General features: G+C 55.2%; 1 protein-coding gene across 1 annotated transcript in view; it reads left to right on the top strand.

Annotated features, from left to right (window-relative positions):
* Nucleotides 1-16,467, top strand: part of CLSTN1 (calsyntenin 1) — a 106,983-nt gene that overhangs the window by 86,317 nt on the left and 4,199 nt on the right. Inside the window, exons 8-16 of the mRNA XM_045299205.1 lie at nucleotides 496-551; nucleotides 1,876-2,124; nucleotides 2,519-2,640; nucleotides 7,967-8,129; nucleotides 12,774-12,830; nucleotides 13,920-14,077; nucleotides 15,220-15,368; nucleotides 15,582-15,808; nucleotides 16,163-16,389. Of these exons, the coding sequence (XP_045155140.1) occupies nucleotides 496-551; nucleotides 1,876-2,124; nucleotides 2,519-2,640; nucleotides 7,967-8,129; nucleotides 12,774-12,830; nucleotides 13,920-14,077; nucleotides 15,220-15,368; nucleotides 15,582-15,808; nucleotides 16,163-16,389 (1,408 nt within the window). The remainder of the gene's footprint in view (nucleotides 1-495; nucleotides 552-1,875; nucleotides 2,125-2,518; nucleotides 2,641-7,966; nucleotides 8,130-12,773; nucleotides 12,831-13,919; nucleotides 14,078-15,219; nucleotides 15,369-15,581; nucleotides 15,809-16,162; nucleotides 16,390-16,467) is intronic.

A 16,467-nucleotide genomic window follows, 5' to 3' on the forward strand; every position in this document is an offset into this window, starting at 1 on the left:
CTGCCACGAGATGAGGAACCAGTGTTTGAAGAAAGTGAATGTGCCCCTCAGGTGCACCCCGAAAACCAAACCCACTGCCATCGAGTTGGGAATCTTCTGAATCGCCACCATGCGCCTGAGTTTTAGGAGAATGCAATGAGATGAGATGCTTATTTAAGGATTTCTTTTTAAACGTAGGCAGCCCAGTAGCTTTCAGCGAACATGAAGTAGAAAAACAAAACTAAGCATACCTGTATCTCACCTCATCTCAACAGAAGGTGCCACAGGCCTGGTGTGGGAACATGGAGAGCTGGAATTCTGTGAATGGGACCCCCAAAGACTCCCTCTGTCCCTGCAATCAGGGACACTTTCCTGGCTGCCTCATTGAGAGCAAGGTCAGGTGCGGGCTTTTCCGGTGGAAGATGGAGAGGATGAGGAAGAATGGGTCTCCTGGGTGGCCGCTCTGAAAGCAGGAGCATCTTCTGACCCAAGAGCTGCCGGAAGGCCCCTTTGCAGGGTGCACTGTCCCACCCTGCCCTTGGATAAGGAGCCCCTGGTGCTGCCGGCGGGCAGTCGGCAGTTCAAACCTACTAACCGATCCTTTCTACTCCCATAAAGAGTCTGTCTCGGAAGCTCCCAGGAGCAGTGCTACTGTGTCCTGTAGGGTCGCGGTGAGGTCAGCGTTTGTGGGGGACAGCTGCCCCCCAGGCTGTGTGTGTGGAGTGTGTTCTTCCCGAGGAGGTCCCCTAACCGGCCCTGGCCAGACTTTCAGGAAGTAGCAGAGCGGGGACTAGAACTGAAGCCTCTGTGAGCAGGTGGCCCAGCCAAGTCATGTGTTCTTCGGGATGGAGCGACCAGGACCAGTCCCAGAAAGGCCGAGGCATGCATCTTTGTGAGGAAAAAGCTGAAGAGAAAAATTGAGCTTTGGCAACATGGAACAAAAGTTGTTTTAAAACATTTTTGTCTTCATGCTTTTTGAGCAATTCAGTATCTAGCTACCTATCCTAATTATCACAGTGGCACTGCTCATCCAGGTGAGGCTTATAATGGAGCATGCCGGCATCTGCCACGGAGGGACAGGAAATAAATGAGCGTCTCTACAGCCAAATGGTACTCAGGCCAATCAGATGATGTTCTCACTGCCAGAGTGTTGATGCCGACTCACAGTGACCCCGTAGCTCCACAGGGTGGGACTGGCCCTCTGGGTTTCTGAGATTGGAAATCTTCATAGGAGTAGAAAGCTTTGACTCCTGAGGAGGGGCTGCTGGATTCAAACTGCCGACCTTGTGGGTGAGCAGCCCACATTGTACCCACTGCAGCACCAGGGCTCCGTCTAAATGATGCTGGGGGCCCCCCAAAGTGAAATGATCTTTCATGTCGATGTGTGCTGCAGGTGGTTAGCACACTGCCCTTCACTGATGGAGGGGCTGGAGGTTCAAGTCCACCCAGAGGCCCTTGGCAGAAAGGCCTGGTGAGATGAGCTTTGGAAAAACCAGCCACTGAGCCCCCCAGGGGGGAGTGCAGTTCTGCCCTGAGCCCCACGGGGCACCATGGTCGAGATCCACGTGTGGGGAACTTTTTTGTTTGTCTGTAGAAGGCAATTGCTGGGCACACATATGGCACCATGACTTTGCTTTTATAAACAGATTTATGTGTACATGTTTATTGAGGAAAGGATTAGAGGCGTTTATACTTAATCACTAATGGTGGGTGCACTTCTTTGGTAACATCTTTTCTTAAAAGAAAACAAACATAAACCGTGGGCAGTGATACTTTCTCGGTCACAAAGTCTCTACTTTCCAAGGAGGCGTCAGCGGGAAGCAGCCGCCGGATACCTTGCCGTCCCACGTTCTCCGGGCTCTCCTCCGACGTTGTGATCAGCCCGCTGTATTCCAGGTGCCGCCCCGGGCCCCGCCGAGCTGCTGCCCTCCCCGAGCAGCGCCCTGAACTGGACCGCTGGCCTCCCCACCGACAACGGCCATGACAGCGACCAAGTGTTCGAGTTCAACGGCACACAGGCGGTGAGGATCCCAGACGGCATCGTCGCCGTCCACCCCAGAGAGCCCTTCACGATCTCGGTGTGGATGCGGCACGGGCCTTTCAGCAGGACGAAGGAGACCATTCTGTGCAGCTCGGACAAAACAGGTAGGCACGTTTCCCTGTGCCCGGTGTCATGCTCTCCCACTTGTCCTGGCCACTCGCTGTCGCTGCCCCGGCCCCTGGGCACAGGCTCAGTGTCCTCTCCCCAAGGCGCCAGACAGCCTGCATGTTGGTTCACGCCATTCTGCATGTCGTGCGGGGCCGTGTCCTTACAGGACAGCTTCAGTATTCGTGGACTTTAATCAGAGGACTGTCCATGGTGATCTTGGACCTCACGTGCCAGTAAAACCTACATGGATGTGCTTGTAAGCCCTGCCTAGGCCCACGTGGAGACGCGTGATCTGTGCAGATAAAGCCGTGTCTCAAAACCCACGAGACCAGCCACTGATTTCCCCCCTGGGCCTTGGATTGGCCACTTACAGAGGCCCTGTCTTTGTAGACATGAACCGGCACCACTATTCACTCTACGTCCACGGCTGCCGGCTCGTTTTCCTCCTCCGCCAGGACCCTGCCGAGGAGAAGAAGTACAAGCCAGCAGAGTTCCACTGGAAGCTGAGCCAGGTGAGGGAATGGAAAACGCGCTCGCGATCGGGGCTTCCGAGAGACCATTGATGAGGGCCGCAGCACCCTTTGGTGGGCTGAGGGTGGTGGTGGTGGTGGTGTGTGTGTGTGCAAAAGGAAAGCAAATTCAATCAAATTCAATCCCCTTCATGCCAGTCCACCCACAGCCTAAGTTCTGTTGGGGGGTGTCTTTTAAACCTAACATGTTGACGTGAGTGAAGGGTATGTTTTCAAAAAGCGTTATCCTTTATCGAAGCGAGCACATTCACTTAGAGCCATTGCATTCATTTATCCGTGATTTAGGGCCTCAGCTTCTGGACCCAGTGCCCACATGGTCTGAGCACCTCTGCAGCATCCTGGGATTTTTAAAAAAAACCTTTGTTGTAAGGAGCCGGCGGTCTGGCAGACACTGCACACCTGGCTGCATCGACGTCTTCTGCTCTTGAGCAGTAGGACCCCACATCCCTCCCAGCAGTGGCCTGTCTTGTAACGCCGCTCTTCCTGCACATGCTGGAGCCAGACTCCTAGCACGTCAGAAATGGCCCTTCGAGGCAATGGGGCAGCTTCAGGGGCTGCTGACACCAAAAAGCTCCTCCCCCCCTCCAGAAACCAAAGAGAGGTCAGAGAAGTGTTTTGCAGCGTGGAGGAGGCGTTGCAGGTGCAGGCCTGCTGTAAACCATCGTCTGCACGTCAGCGGTTCTTAACTTCCTTATGGACAATATCTATGGAAGTCGGCGGAGTGGTGTAAAGAATAGCCCCGTGATCAGGACCATAGCCTTAGGGGACACCAAGGTAGATCGGTATAACAGTCCACATAGACAGTGCTCTCTTAATACGTTAAGTAGTGACTTGAGTCTTAAAAGCTTGTGAGGTGCAACTCTTGGTCTCTCCCCATGTGGGGAGAAGTGCGATGAGAACAGGAGGCGCAGGGAAACCTTTAGTGCAGCAGCGGACTGACGGACCCCACAAACCGCAGTCTCCCCACCCTGCGCCAGAAAGAAGGCTACTTGGGCCCCGGCTGCCACTCCCGGTGCTCACAAAGGGGTCCTCTTGGAAGGCCCTGGATGGAGTGGGAGGAACAGTGGGGCTGGACACGGCATTGTAAGAAAGACTGGGCTCTCGAGTTTTGTAGTGACGGATGGCACCTCCAAGACCATGGCCCTTGGTACCCCTTCAGGTCAGGAACTGCATTCACCCCGTGCTGGAACAATCAACCATTTCAGATCCAAAGGGCAGCCGTTACCCAGCGACAGAGGGTCAGGAGAGGAGGAATGGAAATAGCAGACACAGGGAGAAAGTGGGACTCGTGAAGAACACGAGTTGAAAGACTGATGACCTGCTGTGTCACCCTTCAGCTCATGCAGGATGACTGCAATCCCCCGTGTACGAACCCGTGAACCCCTGTGTTGGATCTCCTGTCATCTTCAGTCTGCCCACCTGCCCCACCGTTAATAATGCTCAGGCAAATCCTGGGGGAGTGGGGGGGAGGCAACCATTTATTTCTAAACATTTCCTTATCTCTAAAAGATAACCAAAATCTCAGGACCCTTTTCACAGCTTAACAAGTAAGCACTCCTTCGTATCCAATACCCAGTCAAGGTTCACATTTTAAGCTCTCGCAAAAGCATTTTTGTTTTCACTGGTGTTTGAATCAGGGTCCAAATAAGGGCCACCACTGTGATTCCCCGATAAACTTTTAGAGATTTTTTTTTTCCTATCTTTTCAGTCTGTAGAGTCCCTCCGTCTTCCTCTTCTTCCCTTTGTCTGGCTGTAACCCCCACGAGTCCTCTGACATGAGTGTCCTCTTTAAACAAAAGCCAAACTGAACTCGCTGCATCGAGTTGACCCTGGTCCCCAGGGAGCCTGTAGGACAGGGTGGACCTGCCCCCGTGGTTAATTGGAGCGGAAAATCTCTATGGGGACTGAGAGCTTCATTTTTCTCCCAAGGAGTGGCTGGTGGGTTTGAACCGCTGCCCAGGATATATCCCATGATGCCACCAGGGCTCCATCTACCCTCTCTATGCCCTGTAGGATGGTAGAGGGATTGGAAGCCTTGGTCCGATTCAGGTTTGCCTGTGTGTCTTGGCAAGACTGCTTGGGGGGTGGCATTTCTGTCCTCCGTCGGGAGGTGCATGCCCGGCTGTTCCTTCTTAGCGACTTAAGTAGCTTTGAGCCTCCCTGCTCTGTGCCCGCGGTCTTGTGACGCTGGCTCTGGTTGCGTTTGGGATGTGTGAGTTGTGAGCTTGGAAGGGCTTGTGAGAACCACCATTCTTGCTTCCATGGCTTTTAACAGGAGGGCTTTACCCTGAGGGCCGGTTTCAGTGTATCTTTGGCCTTATACTGAAGGCCAAAGTCCCTGGTTCATGTGTACGACGGACGAGAAAGGAGAATGGCTTCCCATCGTTCTCCGACATAAAATGTGGCTACTGAATGCTCACAATCCGCCTGAGTTCCTGCCCCTTGGCAGAGAGTCGCTCAGTTTGCTCGTGTGCCCCAGGAATTTCTCTTCCCCTCGAGGTAGTTTTGTGAATGTGCTGCTGGTCCTGAGTCGGTTCCCCACACAGGCTGTTTTTTCAGGGTGCAGCTTCCAGGTGTTCTGCTGTTTCGGGAGAGTTAGAAAATAGACTGATGGCACCACTGTTAAAGTTTCAGTCCCTGTTCTCTGCCATTGGTTTGCTTCTCTTCTCTGGGACTTCCTCTGTGTGACGGTGTGCGGTATGTGCTTCACCTGTCCCCCGTTTCCGCTGCCTTCTCTCCTGCTGCCCACCCCCCGTTTCTGAGTCGCGGTGTGCTTTCATGCGTTGTGGTATCTTCTTAATAGCTGGGGGCATCTTTGATGCGCAAGATTACGGCCCTTAGTTCTTCTCTTTCCGGTTTGCTTCCATTGTCCTCGGGCATGTGATTTTCCTTACTTCTCTCTTTCCTTGTAAAATGTTTATATGAGACTTAATTGTGGTTCTCCATCGACCAGGCCCTGTTCCCACAGGAAGGTCATTTTCCCGGTGGTGGTGGTGGTGGTGGTTAGTCAGCGACCCCGGGACCCAGCCCTGCACCGGCCTCCCCGTTGTTCTTACGCTCGAGCCCATTGTTGATCGCCACTGTGACAGCCCCCTTGTCGAGAGCCCTCCTTGTCCACCCTGGCCACCTGCTGTAACCGCAGGCACCCTGGTGGCATAGTGGTTACAAATTGGACTGCTAAATGCAAGGTCAGCAATTCAAAACCACCTGCCACTGCATAGGAAAAGATGGCACTTCCTGCCCCATGGAGTTACTATTTCAGAAGCTCACGGGGCGGTTCTAGCCTGGCCCCCTGGAGGGTCACTGTGAGTTGGCATCGACTCAGTGGCAGTGAGGTTGGTGGGTTTTGTTGCTTTTACCAAGCATGATGTCCTTCTTATACTTAAAAAAAATTCTTTTTCCAATGAGGCTGGTCAGGACCAGCATGGCGTCTCCAGCTTTCTGGCTCTTGAGCCCCCTCTGCTGTTGCTTTCCTGAAATGTGAAAAAATGCCATTTCCCACCCCTCTCTGCAGCAGCCTCTTCTCTCAGGACTGTGGCCTCGTCCCAGTGCCCTGTGCTGCTGTTTGAGTCTGTGTTGAGCATTCGCGCCCCCTCCCCTCGGGCACTGCCCTCCAAGAGTAGCCTGGAGGAGTCTCAGGCTCCGGGCTGCTGTAGCCCACCAGCTTTGTCACAAACCTGCAGTGGTAGGGGTGTCAGGTCAGCCCCAACTCACAACGACCCCAGGTGACAGGGCAGAGCTACCCTACAGGGGGACCTAGGCAGCAGTCCGTACGGAAGCCAACTGCCACCTCTTTCCCCGGATGGTGTCTAACCACAGCCCCTCCAGGGCCGCCTGGGTCTGTCCACCTGTCACTCAGTGTGCATCAGCCGCAGCTGCCACCTCCCATGGTCTGGCACTTTCCAGGGAGTACCGTGGGCTCTCTGCAGGCTCTCTTCATCTCAGGTCCATCCAGACGGAGCCTTCCTGCTACCTGCCCCCCATGCCCACCCCCCCACCCCCGCCCCGGGCCCATGCTAACTAACTCGCGGGGGCTGTGGCCCTCAGGGTGTGTCTGTCCTCACCTTTCATCCTGGGATGACCATGTTACTGGTCTTGTTGTAGATGTCTGGCATTGGCTTTCAGTCAGGCAGTTTTTGGAGAACATGGAACAACTAGGCTGATTCTGCTGCTCTCTCGTCAGCATACGTAGGTGGGTTGTGATGGAATACAACTAGGGTTTAGCTGCATTGCTAATCCCGTGGACACCTGCAGTTGAGAAGGAAAAAAAAACAACCCCAAAACTAGGGGCATCACATGACTTGTGGATTGGTATGCCAGAGGTTGTTCCCAGGAGGCATTTCAGCCTGCACTTAGCTCCGTCTGGCTAACCGCTGGGCTTGTGTGCCCTCCCTCATTTGGAAAGGACAGATAGTCCCCATCAGCATGGGGGCTTCACTCCTTAGAAGTTGGGAGTTTGCCTCCAAGGCGCCCTCCAGGGGCAGGGGTGTCACGGGACCACTCCTGCCTTCCCTAGGATGTTCAGGATCTGTTCCAAGTCTCCGGTCCCATTGGCTAAGATTTTTGGACTCTCACTAAAAGCGGGCAATACACGTATCTTAAGCAGTATGTTGCTTTAGAACCTGATTGGAAGGCAGGCACCACACTCTTGCTTTTTCTGCCTCTCTGTTGACGTGTCGGCCTCTTCCTCAATCGACCCAAACCACGCGAGACCGAGTGCAAAGGGGCCTCGGACCGGCTTGGGCAGGGTAGGGGAGGTCCTCGTTTGTGACCCACAGAAGTAACTGCTCCCCGGGCGCAGTGCCGGCTGAGCTCTGGTCAGGCTTACCTGCCCTAGACCCTCAGCATGGACTTGGGGGCAGGGAGAGGGTGAGGAGAGCAGGCTTTACTGCCTCGTTCTGTGGTTGAGGTGCTGTGAACTGCCCTCGCGAAGTGGAATGGCCAGTTAGCAGGCAGGCCTGTTGGAGGATGGGGTTCCTATCTGCTGGCAGGAAAATTTAGGGGTGTCAAGCTCCTGCAGAAGAGAACTGGGCAGCTCCCTTTTGCCGGCCCCCCATAATACGATGGGTGAGCTACCTGCATGAACCAGTTTGAAATCCCCAGGGGTGGAGTTTCCTTGGCCCCATCTGGTGATATGTATTTATACAATGTTTTCCTGTTCTGTTGCAAAAAGTTTTGACAGATCTTTTGTAAGGAGACCGGCATCCTTCCTAGGCAACCAGTCTCCCGAGTCTGGCGGTGCCGGCCTCATGGCTGTGCCTCTGGATGAGGGGGAAGGCTGACCGTCCCGCCCCTCGGCCTCCCGTAGGTCTGCGACAGTGAGTGGCACCACTATGTCCTCAACGTGGAGCTGCCCAGCGTGACGCTGCACCTGGACGGCGCCGAGCACGAGCCCTTCTCCGTCATGGCGGATTACCCGCTTCACCCGTCCCGGATAGAGACCCAGCTCGTGGTTGGAGCCTGTTGGCAAGGTAACACCGTCGACGGCCCCATCCCCGATGCCAGAAATTAAAGCCTGGCGTTTTACCTTATCATTGGGAATGCACTGTCACAGGGGTCCCGACCTCCTGTCCCTTGTTTCTTCACCCTCTGTTTTGTTGGGGACTCCACTGGCGCTGAGTTCTAGCGTAGCTCTTAATGGGCTCCCCGGAGGTGTGGCCTGGGACAGAAGCACACCCACCCCTGCCCAGTGGGAGGGCGTAATTGGGGACTGCTGGGTAAATGAACTGTTCATTGACAAGCTTCCAAGGGCCAAGAGACAGCCGCCCGAGAGACACCGGGGCTTTTGGCACAACTACAGCTGGGGGCTTCGCCGGCATGTGGAGCGCCTGGCCGGTCGCCCGGTGGGGCCCCTGGGAAGGAACTGCTGACCTTCCTCAAGGAAGATGCCCCGGAAGTCAGATTGCCAAGGGGTAAACGGGGACAAGCCGGGGCTGTCTTTCCCCCGTGGAGCGTGTGAGAGGCCTGGGTTTCTGAAGAGACCCTCGGGGCCATGCTGACAGGCAGCGCAGCTCACTTGCATGCTTACCGAGTGGAGAAGGCGAGCTGGCTGCGTGCTGACTGCATACGTCACCTCATTTAGTCTTCACAGTGACCCCGTGCACAAGGGCCGCTGGGAGCCGGGGTCGACCCCGTGGCCCACCACACCACACGAGCTAGAAGCTCGCCTTCTCCTGGTTCACACCCGCAGCCCCGGGACTTGGAGACATGAAGTAACGTGGCTCATGGCTGATGTGTCTCGGAGGGAGGATTTGAGCCCAGGAGGCCAGTATTTGGGACCCGTCTCTATACCACCAGACCAGGGGTCCCCTGGATGGCCCCGTGGGCATTTGGACCCCTTCTCAGAATTGTTGTTTTTCAATGCAGACAATAAAAGCCCCCAGGATGTCAGAGGCACCAGCACCCTGTCACCCAGTGGATTCTGATCCGAGGAACTGAGGCAGCGCACCTTATGGGGCACACAGCCTTGTCTTTCTCCTGTCGTTTGGGCCAACCTAGCCGCTAGCAGCCCACCACTTACCTGGCAGTGCCACCATGGCTCCTAAAAGGCAGGACCCCAAACAAGCAAGCTCACTCACTGCCATCCAGTGGATTCTGACTCACAGCGATCCCGCAGAACAGAGTAGAATGGCCTCTCTGCACTTCCACGTATGTGAGTCTGGGTAGACCAGAGAAATAAATCCAGGGAGACTCATGTGTATAAGAAAGAGCTTTATATAAAAGAGCAATTGTATATTGAGAAAACATCCCAGCCCAGTCCCAATCATGTCCATAAGTCTGATAATAGCCGCTATGTCTGATACTAGTCTATAAATTCCTCTTCAGAGTCACACAATACATGCAATGACACCAAATGCAGGAAGATCACAGGGCAGTGGGTGGAAAGTCTTGTGGATCCAGTGGTGGTGGAAGCATCTCAGTGCTGGCATAGGTCTCCACGTGGCTCCTCCAGCTCCAGGGCTCTGGCTCTTATCAGCATAGCTCCATGTGGCTTATCAGCAGGGAGACAAAGCAGAAGCCCTCTGTGAGCTGAGGTAGCCAAGCTGTGACCTGATTAACAGGCTAGATCCCACCCCTTCCTCAAGTCGACAGGAGATACCGTCACTGCCACACCGTGACTTTAAAATTTTACAGGGCTGGACAGCCTCATCTTTCTTCCATGCACTAGCTGATGGGGTCAAACCACTGGCCTTCTGGTTAGTGCTCACACAGTGACCCACTACCCTACCAGGGCTCCTGGGGATGAACCAGACTCCCTGCCGTCCCTTCTGGGTATATTCCGCTCACTGCCCCTGTGGGTTTCTGGGACAGTCACTCTTCATGGAGTAGGAAGCCTCCTCTTTCTCCCATAGAGTGGCTGGTGGTTTTGAACTCCTCACCTTGTGGTTAGAAGCCCAAGACGTGACCCACTGCACCAACAGGGCTCCTTAACAGTTAGCAGAAATCTAGAAGAATAAATGTGTGAGGTCGCATTACACAGGTTACTCCCATCTCACGATGGGGCCCCTTTCGGACGACTGTCCCACCTCCATTCCCCCGTCTTAGTACTCATCCTCATCCCCTTAGTACAGGTTCCTGAGCCTCCCATCTCCGAGCATCCGACGTGGGCATCGGAGGATGACAGCGTCAGCCAAATCCCATGCTGCCACTGTGGTGCACATTACTGAGGGTTAAGATGGACCAGAAAGTGCCCTCAGCACACACCCCTGAGCCCGGTTCTCGAAACCTTCGTGTGTTGTAGGTGGGGGACTACCTGTGCGTGCGAATTCATGAACAAAAAAATCAAGGTTTAGCAGTGAGCCTGAGGACTGCCAACAATGTCCAAGTAGGGAGGAGCAGAATCTATAGTTTGCACCATCCCCAGCCACGGACAGCGAGGTGTGAGGCCGTCGGTGGTGTCCACCGGTGTCTCTGGTGGGGCTGGCCTGCGTTTGTAACCGAAGGTAGCACCACATTTTGAACGTTCGAGAACATAAGCGTTCACTCTTAGCCATCCGTGTTCCCGGGCCCTCAGCCCCCTGGTGGAATATTGTTGCCGGCTGAACTCGGAGGCAGGACGTGGGCTCAGGGGTGGGGTTCTGTGTCACAGTTTTTATCAACATCTGGTTCACGTTGCATCCAACTCAGTGATTTAAATGCGTTGAAAAGAGTTGTGCAATTATCACAATATGAGAACCTTTTCTTCATCCTTGTCCTGCTTATTATTGGCTCCCTATCGCCCTCAGCCTCCGCTGGTAGTGCCCTCTGTCTCCGTCGATCGACCTCTCCTGGGTTTCGCATAAAGAGACACATACGAAGAGAAACCCCACCAGGACAACAACAGAAACACAGGCAGGCCTCCGTCAGAAGGAGGCTTGTCGAGGATTTAGTCTGCTGGGAGCCCGCGTGATGCGAGAACCTGGTCTCCAAGACAGATGGGCTCCTTTTAGGAAAATCCAATTTCCGGATTCCTTTGAGGATCCCCTGAAATGAAAGGAGTCGGCTGGCATCTGAGAGCAGCCTGCCCTCTTCAGCGTCAGCCCGGACGACAGAGTGCAGGACAGACCCTTAGGGGTCTGGACCTTGCTTCCGAAGTCAGAGTTAGTTCCCAAATTAGACAATAATCTCTGGCAAATTTTTAAAAGGAGAGTGATCAAGGGGACAGGTTCCCTAAGGGATAATGTTACATTTTGAGAGTGTGATTGCTTCTGTTAAGGTGAACGTCGCTTTCCGCTCATGTCACCACCAAGTAGCCTTTTCATCTTCCTCTTACTTTTTCTACCTCCAAACAAACCACACCCACTGCCATCGCGGAGGGTAGATGCCCCCTTAGGATTTTCAACGCAGTGATAGCCGGGCGCTCTCTGAAGAGCAGCTGGCAGGCACAGACCATCGCCCTTCTTGTTCACATCCTGGCATTCAACCCACGCGCCTCTGTCTCCGTCCCTCTCAGAGAAAGTGTTCTCATGATTTTCATTGGCCGGGTGTGGACTTGTCCTGAGCCATAAAAAGTACAGACTTTTGCAAGCTGATCCTGTGCCAGGCTTATTTAGGCACCAACCCTAGCCAGCCGCCATGCCTGCAGTCTCTTCCTTTCTGCCTGTCCAAGTGTGCCGATGGTCACCGCGGGCACACGGTGGCCACGGTCAGTCTCCTAGTGCATCTTGGTCGGCAGCACAGGCTGTGCCGTCAGTGCATCCAGTCATGGACCCCTGTCAGTCTGGTTTTGAACCTGGCACACGGGGTTCTGCATTGAAAATTCAGTCGTGGACCCCTGTCTGTGTGGTTTTGAATCTGACACACGGGGGTCTGCATTGAGAATTCAGTCGTGGACTCCTGTCTGTGTGGTTTTGAATCTGACACACGGGGGTCTGCATTGAGAATTCAGTTGTGGATCCCTGTCTGTGTGGTTTTGAATCTGACACACGGGGGTCTGCATTGAGAATTCAGTCATGGACCCCTGTCTGTGTGGTTTTGAATCTGACACACGGGGATCTGCATTGAGAATTTAGTCGTGGATCTCTGTCTGTGTGGTTTTGAATCTGACACAAGGGGATATGCATTGAGAATTGGAAAGGAAGTAGTCCGGGCAGGTCTGTTGCTCTCAGTCAATCACAGATGTTCCCCCCTGGGGCTGGTTTCGTGGTAATTGAGATGGATAGGAGAGGATGGAATTCCATCCCCTAGGTGAACTGACCAAGAAACAGACCTGTGAGCGGACATGGGTGTGTGTGTGTGTGTGTGTGTGTCTGCATGCTGGGGTGCATGGGGCCCAGGGAGGGTGAGGCCCTATGGTTATTGCCCTCCACCTTGGATCACCTCAAAGAAGAGCACCCCCCTCCTTCTGGAATCTCTGGTTAGCTCTTGGCAGCTTGTAAGCATTGTGAATTGTGTACTTTACCAGGAGGGGACGGGGTGGGGCAGGTCTTCAGGGCCACTTGCCCAGAGGGTGTGGGAAGATGGGATCACGCCTAGATGTGTCCTGGGAAGAGGTGGCCATGGGTGAGCATTAGCCTGGGCGGAGCCTGTCCCCAAGAGGGCAGGGTGGGCGGGTCCCTCTGTGTGCCGGGCAGCCCTGTCCAGTGTGAAGGCCCTAACCTGGTACCGCTCTGTTGTCTTTGTCTTGCTTCCCGCAGAGCTTTCAGGACTTGAGACTGACAATGAGACCGAGCCCGTGGCCATGGCCCCTGCAGGTGGCTGGGTTCCTTCCCTCCAGTTCACGCTCACGGTCCCCTTACAAAGACATTGATTCATTCCATGTTGCGCATGAAATGCCCGGCCCCATCTTGCCTCCCACACATTTGAGCTGCTGTCTTTGTCTCTGCATCTTGCTTCCCACTGCCCCATGGGACCCCTTCCAACCACTTGAATCCCAGCCTGATTGACGGGGGCTCTGGGCTCGCTGATGCGCTGCACTAACGGAACTCTTCCGTTTTCCTGAATCATATTGTGCCTTGACCCCGCTGCATGAGGGCCTGCTGACCTCTCCAGGGAAAGTTGGGGGACGGGGGTTAGGCATCAACCGGTGGGTCTCCTGGGGCTGAACCAGGAGACAGGAAAGGCTTGTATTGATTTTAATATTGGTAGAAGCCTCCTCCCCCCCCCACCCCAGCGATGACCAGCACCCAAGGTCTAAAGTCCTTATGGGGACAGGAGACCAGCTGCTGAGAATCTCCCCCCTTTTCCATCAGCTTAGAATCGGGGTCGCTTCACCCTTTTGGGCTCACTGGCCCAGGAGCCTTTCAAGATTGGATTTCCCTTCGGATTACCCTCTCCCCCGTCAGCCTCTGTCAGTGGAGACTTGAAGGATGCCCGTTAAGCAGCATTTGGGTCCTATCTTTGTTGCTTTGGTCATTCCCAATTTGTGCCCCTCCCCCAAGTCTGCTCAGCCAGAAAGAGCGGCCACAGTGTGGCCCAGCCGAGAAGGGAGGGAGCCACTGCTGACCCAGTGCTAGGCATCGGCCTTCTGCACCAGGCGGTGGCAGGTGCAGCCTGTCCTGGCCAGCGGGTGGCCAGTTGTGAGGGGACACTCACAGGACCTGCTTCAGGGCGTAGGCCAGGGACCCCGCCTCTTCTTCCCGCCAGGCCATCTGCATGATCATCCAGTTTAATTTCTTCATTGCTTCCATGTGACCGCAAGGCTAACAGGGTTTGGTGTGAACTAACGTGCATGTCCATCCATCACGCCGCCGCCACCACCACCACCGGTAACACTGCATAGGGAAGCGAAGCAGAAGGCTCTGGCTGCCCCTGTAACGTCTCACTTTTTCCCCCTCCCAAAGGTGGTGACCTGCATATGACTCAGTTTTTCCGAGGGAACCTGGCTGGCCTCACAATCCGCTCTGGGAAAGTCGCTGATAAGAAGGTCATCGATTGTCTATATACCTGCAAGGAGGGGCTAGACCTGCAAGTCCTAGAAGACAGCAGCAAGGGCCTGAAGGTAACCCTGGCCAGGATGTCGACCGCTTACTTAGCCGGCATTGAGGAAATAATGCACTTGAGCTCGGGGCTGGAGAAGAACATTGGAATGCCCATGGACGGCCCAAAGGACAAACCAGTCTTGTCTTGGAGGAAATACGGCAGGGTGCTCCTTGGAGGCAAGGATGGCGAGACTGGCTCTTACATGCTGTGGACAGGTCGTCAGGGGGAAGGATATCAGGTTAAGTAGGGTAGAGGGGCACCGAAGGAGAGGCAGGCCCTCGAGGAGGTGGGCCGACACCGTGGCTGCAACACTGGGCTCGGGCACAGGGACAGTTGTGCGGATGGCACAGGACCAGGCCGGGTTTCGTTATGTTGTGTGTGGGGTCTCTGGGGGTCGGAACCAGCTTGATGGCACCGAACAACAGTTAAGGAGTAAACCGCTAATCACGGCCGTCCGGACAAGGAACGATGGCTAGGTTTGCACTTGAGAAATGGTGCGTGTTCTTTCCCACGAGTCATGGCTCACTCCTGGTCCGCGTGCACAGCAGAGTGAAAGGAAACGGGGCCTGGTCCCGCCCCGCCTTCGTGAGCACGGGCAGAGATTGCTCTGAGCCCATTCTGTGGCCCCTGGAGCCGGGCGTCCATCTCCTGGGGCAGCAGTTCTCCACCTGTGGGTTGTGACCCCTTTGAGGGTCGAACAACCCTTTCACAGGGGTCGCCCGATTCATAACAGTAGCAAAATGACAGTGATGAGGTAGCAACGACAATAATGTTATGTTTGAGGGTCACCACCCCATGAGGAACTGTGTGAGAAGGTCGCGGCGTGAGGAAGGCCGAGAACCCTGTTCCTAGAGGCCCTTCCGCCCTTGTTTTCGCAGACCCTCTCCTGTCCACCGTGTCCTTTCCTAGAATTGGGCTTGCCTGCTGCAAGCAGGTCTCGCCCTCCTCACTTGACAGGAGCCTCCTGTGTTTCCTCTCAGCTTTAGAGAGGGCCACCTTCTTAGAGCGGATTTCCTGATCTGGAATTTTGCAAGCATTTCTTTCTCATGTTACCAGTTCACATTGGTCCCAAGCGAATCCCCTCTGCCCAGAGCATCCACTCCCTCAGCTTCCTGCAGATGGAACCTTACCTCCTCCCCTCTCCCCTCGACCTGGTTTCAGATCCAAGTGAACCCCAGCCACTCGGCATTGACCTTGGAGGGAGAGGACATCGGAGAGTTGGATAAGGCCATGCAGCACATCTCCTACCTGAACTCGCGCCAGTTCCCCACACCTGGGATTCGGAGACTCAAAATCACCAGCGCAGTCAAGTATGTCCTAATTCCCGACGGAAACAGCCAGAAGAAAACACGTCTCATTGAGCTTTTCAAAAAGTTGGGCCTTCTCTCGACAGAGTCTGAGTGAGAGGTTTGAATGCTGCCCGTGAGCCGTGTGCCTGTGTCCTACGAGGGCCACTCTCTCTCCGAGTCGTCCCCAAAGCCAGCGCTCTAACGCCCTGCCCCTCTTCCGTTTCTCGTTGGCAGGTGCTTCAACGAGGCCCCCTGCATCTCCATCCCCCCAGTGGACAGCTACGTGATGGTTTTGCAGCCAGAGGAGCCCAAGATCAGCCTGAGCGGCGTCCACCACTTTGCGCGGGCGGCCTCTGAATTCGAGAGCCCGGAGGGCGTGTTCCTCTTCCCCGAGCTTCGCATCATCAGCACCATCACTCGGGAAGTGGAGCCCGAACACGACGGGGACGAGGACCCCACAGGTAACAGCCCCGCCGACACTGAGTCCCCGGGCTCCTTGGCATGGAGGGCTCTGGGGATTGACCGTTTGTCTTACTGTTGTGGAGCCTGGTTCTGCCCGAGAACAAGGTCAGGTGGCATCTTCCCTCTGCCTGGCTGCGTGAGCGTAAGGAGAGTAAAGACATGAGGCTGGCCAGGGGCGCTCACCTGCTGCCGCCGGCTTCCTGGTGATGCATGCGCTGGACTCGGCTGACCCCTCACCGACGCCGAAGCCCCTCTGCCCTACCTCCCTCGCCAGATAGCAGTAGGGTGTCCTGATCGGAGCCGACGGGACCAGCCACCCGAGGCTCCCCAGTCTGGTCTGGCTATCTTTGCAGTTCAAGAGTCCCTGGTGTCCGAAGAGATTGTGCACGACCTGGACACGTGTGAGGTCACCGTGGAGGGAGAGGACCTGAACCGAGAGCAGGAGAGCCTCGAGGTGGACCTGACGCGCCTGCAGCAGAAGGGCATCGAGATGAGCAGCTCCGACCTGGGCGTGGTGTTCACAGGTAAGGGTCTGGGACGGGCCAGGCAGGTGGGCACTCGATGGCTCAGCCAGCTGCCTCCTTCCCTTGAAGGACCTTGAACATGTCCCCGAGGAGATGGGCTGGTGGCTAGAAGGTAACTGATAGACCGAGGGGTA

This window comes from Echinops telfairi, unplaced genomic scaffold, assembly GCF_000313985.2.
Source record: "Echinops telfairi isolate 266 unplaced genomic scaffold, ASM31398v2 ScPeMD7_7457;HRSCAF=8495, whole genome shotgun sequence".
Lineage (NCBI taxonomy): Eukaryota > Metazoa > Chordata > Mammalia > Afrosoricida > Tenrecidae > Echinops > Echinops telfairi.